Here is a 17,459-nt window from a genome sequence, read left to right on the forward strand (position 1 = left end):
TTTATATGAAAGGTGGAATTTTCAAATACTGTAAAAGAGTCATCGTCCTTCCCACATCGAATGGAGAACCTCAGAAAAAAGAAATTGAATACAAGATATGGAAAGCCTGTAAGTGATCTCAGTTTTTTCTTCCTCATTTTTAAGAAGAAAAAGGATATGCTTTGTTTTAGGCTGCACAAGATAACTAAGATATGCTTTGTTTTAGGCTGCACAAGAGGAAAAATCTTCAGACAAACTTTATTGTGATACTAAAGAATTCCAAAACATTGACACGAGCTGTGAGGTAATAAACCATTTATAAACATTGCTGCTAAGAGTGTTTGACTAAACTCATCATCTGCACCAGGGGTGCTCACACTTTTTTGGCTCCAGAGCTACTTTGAAACCCTGCAAGGCCCGGAGATCTACCAGGGGGGAAGGAAGCGTCTGACAGACACACCCTTTAATGTATGGAGCCCCTGCTAGAGTCTAGTCAGTTTCGTCAGTTTTGTTGCTGCATGCCTGAAGAGCAGCTAAAGTGTCAGTTTCAGTGTCAGTTTAGTGTCAGCTAAATATGTCAGTTTCGTCTAGTCACTAGATGAAACTGACATATTAACAGTTTGGAGAGACAGGGCTCCGCGATCTACTCATTTTGCCTCGCGATCTACCGGTAGATCGCGATCCACCTATTGAGCACCCCTGATCTACACAGTCTGGTATAACCAATCCCCAATATGAGTACGTAGATATTGAAAAAATGCAGCTTCTGGTTTTCTAGAAGTGACACTTTTAATGCCTTAGAACAGGGGTGCTCACACTTTTTCGGCTCGAGAGCTACTTTGAAATCCAGCAAGGCCCAGAGATCTACCAGGGGGGAAGGAAGCGTCTGACAGACACCCCCTTTAATGTATGGAGCCCCTGCTGGAGTCTAGTCAGTTTCGTCAGTTTTGTTGCTGCATGCCTGAAGAGCAGCTAAAGTGTCAGTTTCAGTGTCAGTTTAGTGTCAGCTAAATATGTCAGTTTCGTCTAGTCACTAGACGAAACTGACATATTAACAGTTTGGAGAGACAGGGCTCCGCAATCTACTTATTTTGCCTCGCGATCTACCAGTAGATCACGATCCACCTATTGAGCACCCCTGCCTTAGAAGGAATAAAATGACCTGGGGAACCCCTCTGGGGGGGGGAAGTCCTCTGTGGGGCCCCCCCATGCATGCCACCTCCGGAGGTGAGGAGAGCTCTGCTGGGTCTTCCGAGCCCAGCAGAGGGTGCTCGAGGGGAGTGGGGGGCCACGAACTCAATCCGCGTTTAACTGAAACCATGGATAAAGGATCTGCAGATACCGGGAGTGGAGTGGGGGGAGCTTGTAGTGAAAAAGAGAAAGATGGGTAGACTGGCAAAGACAAAGGAAGAACGAACAAAATACAATTCACTTACAGCATGGGTTCTCAAACTGGTGGGTCACAGCCCACCAACTTGAGAAGCCCTGTCTCTGCCCACTTGAGGAGGGTGGAGGGATGGTGGGGGTGGTGATGCGATCCCTAAGGTTGTGCCCCCATTGAGAGCCAAGGGGCTTTTTTTGAACTTACCCCTTCCTGCTCTAGCCTCCTCTGCAGGGCTCCCCATGCCTCAAAACAATGAAAAGGAGAGACGAAAGACAAGGAGATGAAAGACATGGCCCCAAAGTGGCTGCAAGTTGCGTCCACTGGCCGCGATTCAGTGGCGTTCTGGGCCACCCCTTCTCTCCTCCTTTATAGGAGGAGAGGAAAGAGGTGGGCTAGAGCAGCAGCATTCTGGGAGTTCCAACTTGCGGCACGCTACCACTCTAGGCTGCCCTCCTCCTCCTCCTATAAAGGACCAGCCTAAAGCAGCAGCACACCAGGAGTTGTGACTTCTGGTGTGCTGCTGCTCTAGGCCGCTGGGAGAGGAATTGCAGCTGGAGTGGCTGCAAGTTGTGGCCTTTATGGAAGGATGGAAGTGGCTTAGAGTGGCAGCATGCTGGGCATTGTGACTCTGGGCATGCTGCTGCTCTAGGGCATTTCTTTCCTCTCCTCTTATAAAGGAGAAGAGTAGAGGAGTGATCCAGAATGCTGCTGAATTGCAGCTGGAGTGGCTGCAACTCGCAGCCACTCCAGGCGTGATTCCGTGCTGTGCCCTCCTTCATCAGGAGGAGGGGAATAAACAGGCACTGGAGGGGCGAGGCTGGCAGCGGTGCTGCCTCCGCAGGCACAGCCCCTGGAGCATTTGCCCCCCCCAGGTACACCACTGAGTCTAGGAGAATTACAGCCTAATCCTATTGAAGAAGTATGCCAGCGGAACACACATTCTGCTGGTGTAACCTTCTTTATTGCCATCACAAACTTGACAAGGCCAGTGCAGATGGGCTGGCCACCACCACAAGCGGTGAGTGGCCACTTTCACATACCACTGGAGGAACTAAGCTAGTGCAGGGGGTTGGCGGGAGCCAGGGAGGTGGTTGAACAGGGTGGGGGTGTGGTGGAGCAGGGGAGTTGTAGGTGGAACACGGTGGTGATGAGACTAGGAGGAGGAAGGAACAGGCCCGAGAGGGGTGCTGGTTCATTGATTGTGTACTCTGGATCCTGATGCCTTTCCTGGGCCTTATCTGCCTTCACTGATCCACGTGAACGTGCACCAGCTGTCAAGCTAGTGCATGGCTGCTGAGGCTTACTTTGGGGCAATGAGAAAAATGTCCACTTATCCTGAGGAGACTTCCGGCAGTCAGAACATTCCCCACAGAATGCAGTGGAAGGTGCACTGCTGCTGCATTGTCATGTGGGGAGTTAGGTGAACTGGAGTTTTGACTGAGAAATGGGAAGGTAGGGGTGGATTTTTGCAACATATAAGTAAAAGTTACATGACTTGGTGACAAATTGAATATGAGGGTCCAAAGATCAAATCAAAGGTAAAGTTAGGGTGAATGGTGGTGTTAATGGAAATATAGATGCATGAATAGGAGAAAAAGGAAGACCACCCAATGATTAGTAGTATTGATTGATAATTAACTGTTTTTCAATCTTAGAATCAAATCTCATTAGATGAGGGCTTTAAATTTTTTACATCGACTTTTGAAGAACAACCGCAACTGAAAGAAGCGGGTCAAGGTATTGACCAGGTATTGCTATATTCTTGTTATAAACATTGCCTTCTTCATGTTGCATTATGTTTATGGCATGGCTTTGCGCTTGTATCAAACAGAACCCTGAGCATTTGCACGCATGTGCAGCGCAGTCCTATCTTGCGCTGGAACAGGCAGGCCAGGAGGCCTGCGCTGTATCCAGCACAAGACATGGGCCCAAAGTGGCTCAACTGGCAGTAAGGGGAAACTCTTCCTGTTACCCCTGGGTAAGCCACTGCATCCCCAGTGGGTCTCCTTCGACTTGCGTCACCTCTCGAGGTGGCATAAGTCCGAGGAGAGCAGAGCAACTTGCAGCTGCTTCACACTGCTTGGGAATGGGGGCTAGGATCTGGCATATCTGCTGGGTCCCAGCCCCACCTCCCACTCCCTGCCCACCCCGCCCCCTGCACAGCCCTCTACCTACCCCCCTGCCCTGGAATGCCTCCCTCCCATCGTCTCCTCCTCGCCCTTCCCAGAGCTGTGTGTAGGCCAAGCTCGGCTGACGTTAGCCTCCCCTTGCAAGTCAGCGTCGAGGCTGGATTCAGCTTCCACGGGCCAGTGCTTGTCCTTATAGCACGTCTGTGACCCTCCTAGGTTGGTGCAAGAGAGTTAGTGCCCTTAGTTATTGTATTTTATTTCCTCTGCTATAGTTAAAGCATACTTATGAAATAAACTAAGTTATAATCTGTAACCCAGAAGGAATGTACCAATATAAAACCATCAAGTATTCTTTAATTAGTTTTCTTTGCTTATCCAGTTTTTACTTTCAGAATACCCAGCTTGTGACATCCATAAGTTTTGTCAAATTTTCTTTGACCACAGTTCAAAGAAATCTTTTATGTATGAGGTTCTAAACAGAAGAGCAGCTTGCAGTCATGGGAAATCACTTCAAAAGAAATTCTGTGCATGTTGTGTCCTTGCCCATGCATAAAATACTTCTTTGAAACATGTCAGAAGTGTACATATTGACAGTAATCTCAGATAGTTATTTTGTAGTTGCAACTATGAGATAACGAGAACCCATGTTTCTTTTCAGAAAAGTTTCTCCAAGTTTGCTGTATCTTGTGATAGAATTACATGTCAGACCAGTTTAGATGTGACCAAACCAGTCCTGTCCACATGTGATTGTGTGTGGACAAACATGGAGTTTCCAAATCAGTTGCCCTCATTTATGGTCACCATGAAGTGGAAACTTCAAAAAATATAGGGTGCTACTGTGAGTCTCCGCATATCTGCAGTGAAAAACATTTTGGAAATGGTTGTTACTTTTTCAGTTAGCTCCATATGCTGAAAGAGGCTTTGTCCCTTCATGCAAATAAAAATAAACCCCCACCAAAACCCAAACTCAATGAATATTACACTGAATTTCTTCCTGATAACTAAACAGAAATCAATGAATGACAGTCTTCAAAACTTCTGTACCTTGAATGAGCAAGTCGCTCTACTTGACCATGTAAAGGAAGTGTTACTGCCAGAATTACTTGAAGTAAAAGCTCCTGAATATGATTCCAGTGATTTGAACAAGAAAAAGCAATGGGAGCAGCTTTTTGTGCCAAGCACTTCCCCAGGTATGATGTTTCAAAATAACATAAAATAATCAATAAGGTATGATATGTTTCAAAAAAACAGTACACTGTTTTGCACTACAATAGTATATGTGCAAATGTTGTACAGTCACGCTGTACTGCTCAGTTGCTGGAAATTGTACCAGTGTAGGTGAGAGGCAGTCTTGAGATTCTCTACTACTATTTGTACAGTATTAAAGCAAGAATGATCTCTAAAGTGCATTTAATACAATCATTGTGATTTCAAAATCTACTGCTGAATTCTGGGGGTTTCTGGAATTCAGCAGCAACAGGGTCCATCTAGGAGAAAGACCAAGATTTTGTCCATCGGATTGTCTGACCCAACTCCCTTTTGGCCACTTTTATCTCAGACTCTGGCAGTAACCAGGCACTAAACTTGGAATGGAATGTGAGAGATTCGTCCATCAGCCTATTCTGACAGTTATTCTCACAGATTTTTCTAGATTGATTCTCCCTCTATTTTATTCTCCATCCCTTTCTCCCTAATGTGACATGTATCTTTACCTTTAGCTGTATGCTTGATGGGTAGGGCTCATGGTATTTCTAATTTATGCTCAGCAATTATGTAAATACTTTATAAATAAGTGCTTTATAAATAGAATATTATCATCAGCATTTAGTGTCAGAGCGAAACCACAGCCATTTTAGAAAACAACCTCCAGATTCCATTTCAGGTTGCTGCTTTCATGCCTGGCAGCTTTTCTAAGGGTGCAGGGTCAGGCCTGGTTAGTACTTGGATGGGAGACCGCCTGGGAATACCGGGTGCTGTAGGCTTATACCATAGTCTTTCGAGACTGAAGGTTGCCAACCTACCAATCCTAATCCTAGCTTTCCAGCACCAAGGTAAGGGCAATGCAGCTCAGAGAAAAGGAACTAACATTCCCTCACCTTGAGGATGCCTCTGTGACTGCCTCCCAACTGCAGGATGCAGCACGTGCTGGCACAACTATGTCAGAGCTGGAAGGTTGGTTAGGATTTGGGCCTTAGAGATTTTGCTAACTTTTACAATGTCAGGAGGGAACTCAGGGTCATATTGATATTTTGTTATGATCACATATTTTTATTTTGCTGTTAATTTATGAATATTGGTTGCATAATGTTAGTGACAGAGCCCCCTTTTGGTCCCCCCCCCACCCTACCCCCTTATCTCAGAAAACTGCTATTTCTTGACACCCCAGGACTTAGATAGCTAAAAAGTATGAAAGGCGTGTGAATGGCAAACTGGTCAGGCAACAAAGGTAACAAGACTGGTGGAAGACAGAAGTAGATGAGGAAATGGGATCAGGTCAGCTTAGCTCATGTACTGCAACATGTGCAAATGCCAATTGGCTGGAAGAGAAAAGGCCCCACTGACGAAAGGCCAAGGAGTCCCTGCAGTGGCATCACTAGGGCTTGCATCACCCAGTACGGGAGGCCAGTGCATTACCACTATGTTGGTTCTCCTCCCATGCAATGGGACAATGCCCTGGGCAGTGGGCGTGGTGATGAACTATCATCTCCGCCCTGCTAGTATTTTGGCTATAACTTTTGATAGAATAGAGATATTTCAACATGGTTTGTTTCATTGCGTTTCACCTGAAATTACCCGTTGGTTTATATATAACAAGATGGTATGAGTCGAAAATACCAAGATTAAAAATTTTTTGGTGAGTAGTGGTTTCACCCCCCTGTGCGCATCGCCCAGTGCAGCTCATACCCCCCAACACCCCTGAGTCCCTATGGCACTGGCTAACAACAGCTTATCAGCCCTCAACGCTATGTGAAAGGGGAGCAACAGAAGCCCTTGAAATGCAGATAAGGGGACTCTGACTACCTCCCCCCCAAAAAGCAAGTGGAAATGGAATTTTCCAGGCCAGGAGACAAAGGGTGGGTGAGTATACAGAGGGGCCCATTTCAGAAAGTAAGTCATTTTGACAAGCTGTTCCAGGGGTTAAAAGGAAGATACCTGAAGAAACTCCAGGAGGAACTTCTCCATCATGTTCTCCCAACCTAGGTGTCATAATCATGTCAGTGCTGCATCTAGTCAGTAGTAAATGAGCATGTGGGATTAATTAGGGAACTTGGGCGCAATCCAGTCCTTGACTTGGGCCTGCACAAGTCCCTTGCACCGGCCTTATGGCACGTTTGCGCCTCCCCAGAAAGAAACTGGACCAGTGCTCAGAGAAGTGCTGGCCTGCAGAGGCCGATGCAAGCTCCGCACCTGCTTCCTCTGAGCACCTTGTGTCGGCCTGGCTGTGCTGATGCAAGGCTCTGAAGTAGGCAGGGTGGGCTGAGAGGAGGCAGGAGGGAGGCGTTCCTGGGCAGGGGGAGGGTGAGCAGTGGGCGGCCCCGGGAGCAGGCAGGCAGTGAGCAGGAGGTGGGGCTGGGATCCAGCAGTTATGCCAGATCCCAACCCCTGATCCTGGGGAGAACAGAACAGCTCCAAGCTACTCCACTCTCCTTGGACTGTGGGACCTCCAGAGGTGGCTCAAGTCTGAGGAGACCCATAGGGGCCAGAGATCCTTACCCAGAAGTAAGGGGAAATGTTTCCCCTTTCTTCTGGCTGAGCAGATTTTGGCCCTTATCCTGCACTGGATACAGAGCAAACCTCTTGGCTTGCCTGTTCCAGCACAGGATAGGATTGCGCCCTTAGATATTGCTACCTTTTGCTCTAATCAATGAAGCACGACGGTTGTTTCTCAGCATCCGTGGGGGTTCCATTCCCAGAACTCCTGCAGATGCCAAAAATCATGTTAAATGAAATCAATTTAAAAAAACAATGTCCCTTTGCTCAACCATTTAAAAATAGCCTCACTTACCATTGTTGTGTGAGAGAATGGTGGCAGATTGGCAATCAATAGCTTGGTAGTTGTGGTTCAGTCCATGGCAATCGACCCGCCCCCCCCCCCGAGCATGCAAAATAACGCTAAGAGAATGTAAAGCAGAAGTGATATTCACTTCTTTGTATTCTTTCATGCACATTCCAGAGGGAAGGGAGGGGTCACTTGCCTCGGAGTGAACTGAAACTAAGGGCACAATCCTAACCAACTTTCCAGCACTGACCTAGCCACAATGGAGCCCCTAGGTAAGGTAACAAACATGCCCTTAACTTGAGTAGGCCTCCCTGGCTGCCTCTCCAATGCAAGATGCAGTGCATGCCACATTGGCACAGCTATGTCAGTGCTGAAAAGTTAGGATTGCACCCTAAGCTGTTCTAAACCTCTGGAGAGAGTTTGATGGATTGTTTGTCTGCTGCCACTCTCCTGCATTACAGTGGTAGGCAAGACTGAGTAAAGGGATGTTTTTCCTTTAATTTAAAGGACACTTCTCATCCATGGTTATCTGTGATAAAATTAGGTTATACCTGTACTTTCATTGACAATTGGAATATTCAGTCTGGCATTTTTTTTGCTGATTTTGCAATTTAGAAACGAGGCCAAAATATAGTTCATATTTAACATTGTTAAAATTGTTGAGTTAATGCTGGAAGCTTGCAGAAGATTTAAACTTCCCTGGGAGCCTGTGCGTGCAATCCTAACCCCTTATGTCAGTGCTTTCCAGCACTGGCAAAGCGGTGTCCATGGGACATGTGCTGCATCTTGCAGTTGGGTGTCACTCACGGAGGCCTCTTCAAAGTAAGGCAGTGTTTATTCCCTTACCTAAGAGCTGCGTTGGCCCTATGTCAGTGCTGCAAAGCACTGACATAATGGGTTAGGATTGCGCCCTATGTCATTTTAAACCATTCTGGAAGAGTAGTAGGTGAGAAAGAGAAACATGCAAAAGAAAGAGAATTCTTGTCTGAAACTTCACTGAGCTAGGAGTATGGAATGCAGCAGGATGCCAAGGACAACTATTTAGAAAATGGCAACAAAGTCCCACATTGCATTTGAGTCTCCTGTTTGTACTTTCATGGGTCAGGTCTGCATATTTGACCAGAAAACAAGGAAAAAAGCATATGCCAAAATGTATAAGTATATACATTATCCTAAAATGAATTATTTATAATGAATAATAATTATTCCCAGTTGTACACAGCTGTAAGCTACCAAACAATACGTTGCCACGACTCTTAGAAGAGGAAGGATTTTACATTCCACGAAAGCCATGTGTTTCTAGAAACACATACCACAAAATGGAAAACCGTCTCCTACAGCAAAAAGGGGTAAATGTACCGTTTAGTTTTTTTTTTTAAAATTCTGCCTCTAAATAATACATTAGTAGATTAATTAAATCAGTAGATTTGCTCAATATCATTTCTGTTTCTTAATCATTTTTATAAAGGGAAAAAGCTGGTTTGATGAAAGTGGGGAAATAATTTCTTTGCCTTCTCCAATCAAACAATCAAGTCATTGCAGGGTGTCTTTTCCTGTAAACATCAGCCCACAATTAAGGACAGTGTATAGAAAGGTTTGTTTGCATTTTTTATTAAAGCAACAGATTAGCTATGGCTTCCCCTACCCTATGTGGGTATTGTTCTTTAGAAAAGACTTGCTAGCCTTGCTAGAATTATATGTGAGTATGAAATCACTTTTGATTCACAGAAGGGGTCAGTTTATCATGCCATATAGATAAAGATATCTTTGCTTAGGTGTAAAACTCAGCTTAACTTTTTGTAAATAAATAACATATGCTGCTAGGTATATTTTTTGCAGTCACTTTATACCGTGTTTCCCCAAAAATAAGACCTACCCCAAAAATAAGACCTAGTGTGTTTTCTGAGAATTGCTGAAGTATAAGGCCACCTGGAAAGCACCTGCTGTGCTGCCTTGGGCAGAGGACGCAGAGGAGGAGCGTCAGGAAGCAGCAAGCGAGGCACCGCTGCCTACCGGGCTCTGAGGCTCTCCACACCTTTCAGGGAGTAAGTCTCATTAACTATAAAGGAACTGACTTCTGAGTAGACAGGCAGGCATCCTCCTGGGTGTTGTTCTGCCAGATTCCCAATCCAAGCCTCACTTAGGGAACTTATGCCCACTCTAAGCTAATTAGCTTATATCAAGGCCAAAGTCCAGAGTCAATAAGCCAAGTCACAGTCTGAGGTCAGATTCCAGGTAAGTCAATCAGTCAGAGTTGCCAAGCCAAAGTCCACCATCAATAAGCCCACTCAGTCTCCTACCTGCACTCTTTCTACAACCCACAAACCCTTCCTGCCTCAGGTGCTCCTTATATCCCTAGGGACCTCATTGCCTCTAGTGGCTGCAGCTGTGTAGTACACCCTTTGCTGAAAGCCCAGGCCTTAACTCTTAAAGGGGCCACTGCAGACACCACATTCTACCTCCTCGCCAGATCTTCTGTGATTCCTATACAGGAGCTTAGGGAACACCCTCTCCACACCTTCCAGGGAGTAAGTCCTATTAACTATAAAGGGACTGACTAAGTCCTATTAACTATAAAGGGTGCTGAGGGGATATTTTTGTAAGGTATATTTTTGTACATGAATGACTGTGGATTGTTGTACATTAAAAAAAAAAATAAGACCTACCCCAAAAATAAGACCTAGTGTGTTTTTTTGTGTAAAAAAAAAATATAAGACAGTGTCTTATTTTTGGGGAAACACAGTAATTGTAGGAATGCTTAAGGATTTAGCCTTAAGTCTCGTAATTAAGGCTGGAGACAGAAATAGTTTTTAGAGCCCATTCCTATTCTTCCTCTGCCCCACAGGTGCAGGCACCCTGAAAAGGAGCGTGCTATGTCCAGTTGGGGGGAGACATATCAGACATATCAGAAGTCTTCAGAAGGGAAAGGAAATTTTTAAAGCCTCTTGCTCCACAGTGGGTCTCCTTGGACCTGTGCCTGCTCTTCAGCTGGTGCATGTCTCATGAGAGAAAGGTGGTGGGGATACTGCCAGTGGAGAGGATAGCATCCTGTGTGAGCCATCACCCTGGATCCACCCCCTCCCACAGCCTCCCCACCCCTGTTCCTCCCCTTCCCACTCAGTTTCATCCCCTTCCTGCTCCTGTTGTTGCCTTAACTACTCTGGTGGCCATAGTGGGGGTCCAGTAATGGACAGGGAGTGCTGCTGTCTCTTAGGACAGTGCTCCTAAAATGACAGATGATGGCGCGCTCAGTATGCTGTCGGAACTCTGTTCAGCTGTTGCAAACACTTCTATGCAACAGCCTAATCTTGCTTAGTGACTGATAGAACAGTTGAAAATGGGTGAAAAGTGGATATCATTTCCCTTTAAGTGTATACACACATTGTCATGGTAGTAATGTGTTGAGAATGAGAGGGAAAGTGAGCAAACAGCTTGCTTTGCCCCCTTCTTGCTCCTCCCCTTCTGTAGATTTCCCATTGGTCACTAAATAAAATAACTGTGTATGGCTGCCTTCACTGAAGCAGTCCCTGATCTTGGCAATCTTTTTGCTTATGATCCAACTACTTTACCAGTACAGCAGCGTTTTACAACACAGTATATATACAGTACACAACATAGTTACAAAATGGAAGAAACAGGTACATTTCCTACTTAGGCAAACATACATATCACATATACATTGTCCTGTTATAATCTCTGGTGAAACAGCTTTCAATTATGCAAAACTTTTTACTCCATTTCAAGATTACTTATTCTAAACGAAGGTCTGTGCCTGTCTGTCTGTCTGTCTGTCTGTCTGTCACAGGCAATGCAACCTGAGCTGGAAAATTGCATCATAACTATATCAGGGGACCAGAGTGAAATTTATCAACTAGATCTTAACATATCAAGTATTGTGTTTAGCCATCATTCTCTTTTCAGTTGTGAACAAGTGTTAGCTGCAAAGTTGCTTGATATCTATGAATGCTTTCAGAAAAGGCAGCAGCAAAATGTTACTCAATTGCTATCTGAAAAAGTAAGAAAACACTTTTTTTGTTCCTTTTCAGTTTCAGTTAAGAGTGTCAGTTAAAGAGTTGAAATATTTGCTGATAGTTTATATCCCCAACTTTTTCGACTGGCTGCTCCCTTAACCTACAGCTCTCAAATAGGGCTACAATCCTGTACAATCCTGTACATTTTATAGGGCAGTGAGTTTTACACAAGGATTCTGTTGCTCCCCTGGCTGGTTTCTGCAGCTACCTGGGGAGCCACCATTGGTAACCACTGGTTTATATGATTTCTAAAGTTCAAGACAGATTTGGGGCTATAAAGCATCAGATTTTCATGTGATTTGTGGTGTAGTCAGCAGTAGCTTGAGCCAGGCCTATAGCCTATCTCAGTGGTTCACAAACTAGCACTGGGACCCATTTTTAAAATGAGACTATAGGAACCTTCCTAGCTTTACAAGACTTTTCAAAGAGGAGATCTAGAAAGAAATAATATTTTTATTTATTTATTTTCAAGCAACTTTTATTTGTTTGTTTGTTTGCTTGCAAAAAATCCCCTCAATCCATTTCTCGTAATAAGGCAACCCTAATGAATAGCCTCAAGGCTTGAGAGGATTAGTTATGTGACCCAGCTTTCACCTGCCTTCCATACCTGTCATTGATGGACTTGTTAAAAAGACACTGGAAAAAAGACACTCAAACATTTCTCTCTCTATATTTACACAAGCTTGCAAACTGCCGGAGCGCAGATGTTTTCAATCATGAAACTGGAAGTGGGTCATGATAGTTACAGTATTTTTAGATATTCTGAGGCTTGGGGACCTCTGCAGAGGTGTCCATGGGCTCCCTGCACCCCCGGAAGGCTGGGGCTGCCACTGGTAAGTACAAAACAAACCCCTTTGTCCCTGGTAGCGCATGATCCTGTGATCGCATCACTGCCTTTGCCCCTCTCCCACAAAGACTTAACAGTGGTTCCCGAACTCCTGGAGAGGCTTTGGGAACCACTACCTTAGTGTGCTTATACAAGTAACTTTTGAGTGATCTAAATCTGGCTATTGGAAAAATTTCACCGCTATTAGTGTTTGTACCATAAAAGCTGTTCTTGAGTTTATTTAGGCAATATCTTAAGATACTGATACACTAAAGTGCGTTTTTGTTAACTATAACTCCCCCCCCCCCCCAAAAAAAAATAGTGGTCAGTGAATTGTCTTCTGTAAGTTATCTTTGCATTTCTGTAATCTGATTAATCGTGAATGTTTTTATTAATATGAATTGAATAATAAGAGTTCTGTACATAATAAAAACTTTGAGAGGAGTGCTTTTGCAACAGCTTTTAACCCCCTCTCCACAGTAAGTCTTTAACCCCCTCTCCACAGCAGCCCCCCCAACTGCTCCTCAAGGTCAAGATCCCTCAGTAACAGCATGGAATGTAGTTTAAGAAGAAGCTGAAAGTGGAAGGGGAAGCCATGGAAACCAAGTGGAGCAGAAGTGCCTCTGCCTATTTCCACTTATTCTTCCTCCCTTTGCAGCCATCCCAACACCACATTCCATGCCATTGCAGAGAGTTTCCGCACTCAGAAGCTTCTTTTCAAGGGTTGCAGAGACTTTTATTAGCAGAATAGAGTGGGAAAGATAGCTTGCCTGACCATTTGTCTGAATGCCTCTCAATTATTTTTATTTTGCATTTTTTCAAGGTTATTGCTGCCTGTGATATTTTTTCACTTTAACCCATTTTTGCCAAGCCCACAACTGTACACATTTGGTCCCTGTTGCATATATGCAACGTTGGCTAGAAAAGGCTTTAAATAGTAGCCATTTTTTCAGAGTGAAATATTGATTGCTTGATTGATTGATTGATTGATTGATTGATTGATTGATTGATTGATTGGATTTGTATTCTGTCTTTCTCCCGAAGGGCACCCAAGGCGGCTAACAATCAAGTTAAAATACAAGGCAACAGATAAACATTAAAAATACTAAACACGTAAAAACAATTAAAACAAGATAAAAGACATAGCAGCAGATTGAAAGCACGCAGTAAAAGGCATAATTTATAAAAACAGCCCTTATAGTGCCTTGAAGGCTTTCCTGAATAAAAAAGTCTTCAGGCCCCACCGGTACGTTAATAATGAGGAAGCTACTCTCAATTCAAAGGGGAGGGAATTCCTTAGTGCAGGTGCCACCACCGAAAAGGCCCTGTTTCTGGCCGCCATTCCCTTCACCACTCTCAATGACGGCACAACCAACAGGGCCCCTTCTGATAACCTTAGAGAACGGACCGGATTATACGGAAGAAGCGGTCTCTCAAATACGCTGGTCCCAAGCCATTTAGGGCTTTAAAGGTCATAACCAGCACCTTGAATTCAGCCCGGAAACGAATGGGCAGCCAGTGCAGCCACCGGAGTAGCAGCGTGATGGAGTCAAACCGCCAATTCCCAGCAACTACCTGTGCAGCCGCATTCTGCACTAGTTGTAGCTTCCGGATCGTCTTCAGGGGCAACCCCACGTAGAGCGCGTTACAATAATCTAATCTTGATGTCACTATGGCATGGACCACCATGGCCAGATCCGCCTGAGACAGGTACGGCTGCAGCTGGCACACCAGCTGAAGCTGGGCAAAGGCACCCCTGGCCACAGCTGACACCTGGACATCCAGGAGGAGCTGCAAGTCCAGGAGAACCCCCAAGCTGCAAACCTGCTCTTTCAGGGGGAGTGCAACCCCATTCAGAGCAGGGCGATAGTCCAGCACCCGCATCGTGGATTTCTGCACCAGGAGAACCTCTGTCTTGTCCAGATTTAATCTCAGTTTGTTCGCCCTCATCCAGATCCCAACTGCCTCCAGGCAACACTCCAGGACAGAGACAGCCACCCTGGAATCTGGTGGAAAGGAGAGATAGAGCTGAGTGTCATCAGCATACTGATGGCACCCAACTCCAAATCCCCGGATGACCTCTCCCAGCAGTTTCATGTAGATGTTAAACAACATGGGGGACAATATAGAACCCTGTGGCACCCCATACCTCAAGGGCCAGGGTGCCGAACAGGTGTCCCCTAATACCACCATCTGGGACCTATCGGCCAAGAAGGACTGGAACCACTGCAAAACAGTGCCCCCGATCCCCAGCTCGGCCAACCATCCCAGAAGGACACCATGGTCAACGGTGTCGAAAGCCTCTGAGAGGTCCAAAAGGGCTAGCAAGGATGTACTCCCTCCGTCCAGCCCTCGGCGTTGGTCATCCACCAAGGCGAACATGGCTGTCTCCGTCCCGAAGCCAGGCCTGAAGCCAGATTGAAAGGGATCCAGATAATCCGCTTCATCCAGGATCCTCTGGAGCTGAGATGCCACCACCTGCTCGATCACTTTGCCCAGAAACGGGAAGTTCGAGACTGGCCGATAATTATCCAATATAGAGGGGTCCAGAGAGGGCTTTTTCAGGAGGGGGAGAAAAACTGCTTGCTTTAATACCAGAGGCTCCACCCCCTCCCTCAAAGATGAATTTACTACCCTCTCTGTCCACTCGGCCAGTCCCTCCCAGGCAGGTCTAACCAGTCATGCTGGGCACGGATCCAGTGGGCAGGCGGATGGCCTCACACTCCAAAGGATCCTGTCTACATCCTCAAGTTCTACAAGTTGAAAAGAATCCCACAAAACAGGATTGACAGGTGCCACAGGGACATCACTAGGCATTGTCAACATGGAGTCCAAGTCGTGGCGAATCCGAGCGATTTTATTCACAAAGTGCCTGGCAAAGTTGTTACAGCGGACCTTCGTGTGGTCCTCCTGATCCACTGATGGGATCTGATGGATGAGACCCCGCAACACACAGAACAGTTCCGCTGGCTGGCTATGTGCGGACGCGATAGTGGCAGAGAAGAAGGAGCGCTTCGCTGCCCCTGTCGCCACAGAGTAGGCCCTGTAGTGGGCCTTAGCCTACTAATTTACTTTGTTACTAATACTAATATGCTAAGAAAAACAAATATTCTGAGACATTTATTTGTATTACAGCTTAAAGCATTAATAAGTGCCACAAAACTTGCAGAAAATAATATAGGAAGTAGTCAGCTGAGCACAAAAACTTTAGAGGATTACAGATCACAGATAAGGTAATTGTTTAAATGAAAAAGACTGAACATGCTGCAGGTATGTTTGGATTTCATCAGAGTTAATGTCTTGTAATTTATGAATGCTACTCAGTTTGCTCACGAAATAAAACGTGCATCGCCTTCTAGGTGTCAGTTGCCATTGTAAGAAGCTAAGGAATTATAGGAAGTTATGCTAGTATATATGTAGAGTCCTCTGTGTCACATCTGGGTTGGCTGTAAAAATTCCAGCCAGTGTTTGTTGGAAGAAAGTTCAGAATATTGATAGTCAGTTGACAGTAGAGAGTTTAAGGCTGCAGTCCTAACCACACTTTCCTGAGAGTAAGCCCCATTGAACAAAATGGGACTTACTTCTGAGTAGACCTGGTCAGGATTGTGCCCTAAGAGGCTGATCTCAGGGCTCATATGAGTGAAGGTAGTCTGTAATATTTTAACATCATGATTATGGTGTCCCACTTTCTGCAAACTCATTCAGAAAGAGGAAGTGGTTTCAGTAAATATCTTGGCTAATGTTAACTTATTAACAACCAGTTCCATGCCTGTTTCTTCAAATGTTCAAGCAATTAACCGTCCAATCCTATGGAACACACTTTCTGGCCGTCACAAAAGGCAACCTGGAAGTGTGTGTAGCTATGTGCTTCTCGGCCACTGCTGAAGAGGCCTCAGAGGCCCTGTATACTGTGTCAGGGAGGGCACACCAATGGAGGTGAATAGGTGGGGGTGAGTAGAATGGGGGAGTGAGGCAAGGCCATGAAAGAAAGCCACTTATGCTAACAAACCAAATGTTTACAAGCTTAATGAAGCAAGTGCGTATGCTATGCTATAGGTCAGGGGTGCTCACACTTTTTTGGCTCAAGAGCTACTTTGAAACCCAGCAAGGCCCGGAGATCTACCAGAGTTGTTTTTTTTTTGCAATAATAGCATTTGCCATAACAGAATTTCCCACCTGCTTCTGCCCCATTTACCTTCCTCATCTTCTCCAGTTCTGTCAATTTACAGTTCATGTCTACTCAGAAGTCCCATTAATGTCAATGGGGCTTACTCCCAGGAAAGTGTGGATAAGATTGGGCTGTCTGCTCTCTGCCTTGGAGGCCACCCATCCCTCTGTCAACAATGTCTACATGTTGCCCAGATGGCTTCTCATTCCATCTGCCCCCCCAATGGTCATCTCCCTCCCTTTAAGAGATGCCCCAAGGTTCCTCACAGGCACCAATGTTGTTTCAGAGTCCGGTCCAATGCCTGTCTACTAAGGTCCCATTATAGTCAATGGAGCTTACTCCCTGACAGGTATGGACAGGACTGCAGCCTCGGAGCCCCACATCCTATGCCTGTCTACTCAGAAGTCAGTATAGCCACTGGGACTTACTCCCAGGCAAGTGTGGATAGGACTGCAGCCTCAGAGCCCCATCCTAAGCCTGTCTACTCAGAAGTAAGTCCCTTTATAGTCACTAGGGCTTACTCCCAGGCAAGTGTGGCTAGGACTGCAGCCCCAGAGCCCCATCCTATGCAGGTTTACTCAGAAAAGTCCCATTAGAGTCACTGGAGCTCACTCCCAGGCAAGCGTGGACAGGACTGCAGCCTCAGCTCCTCCAGGGGACACTCTCGCACTCTCTCTCTGCCCCCCATCTCCCTGCCTGCTCCAACCTCCCCGCCGCCCTCTCAGGGGGCTCCTCGTGCACTGCCCCATCCTCGAGCGCGCTCCGCTCCTCTCCTCGCCCCACCACGCACGCGCTCCTCCTGCCTTCCTTCCCCTTTGCTGCTCTCCTCAGCCCCCGACAGACACAGGCGACCCCTCAGGCGCTGACATGCTCACCATTCCTGAGCTCGTGCTTGACGGTGAGCAGCGACGGCTCTCCCACTGCGGAACAGCCCGCAACTCC

The 17,459-nt window shown here is 45.9% G+C and overlaps 1 protein-coding gene across 1 annotated transcript in view; it reads left to right on the top strand.

Annotated features, from left to right (window-relative positions):
* Positions 1-60: 60 nt before the first annotated feature.
* CC2D2B (coiled-coil and C2 domain containing 2B) overlaps positions 61-17,459 on the top strand; it is a 51,781-nt gene continuing 34,382 nt past the window's right edge. Inside the window, exons 1-8 of the mRNA XM_066621425.1 lie at positions 61-108; positions 206-283; positions 3,019-3,111; positions 4,502-4,682; positions 8,705-8,841; positions 8,961-9,086; positions 11,298-11,507; positions 15,485-15,582. Coding sequence (XP_066477522.1) covers positions 61-108; positions 206-283; positions 3,019-3,111; positions 4,502-4,682; positions 8,705-8,841; positions 8,961-9,086; positions 11,298-11,507; positions 15,485-15,582 — 971 coding nt within the window. The remainder of the gene's footprint in view (positions 109-205; positions 284-3,018; positions 3,112-4,501; positions 4,683-8,704; positions 8,842-8,960; positions 9,087-11,297; positions 11,508-15,484; positions 15,583-17,459) is intronic.

This window comes from Tiliqua scincoides, chromosome 3 (genome assembly GCF_035046505.1).
Source record: "Tiliqua scincoides isolate rTilSci1 chromosome 3, rTilSci1.hap2, whole genome shotgun sequence".
Lineage (NCBI taxonomy): Eukaryota > Metazoa > Chordata > Lepidosauria > Squamata > Scincidae > Tiliqua > Tiliqua scincoides.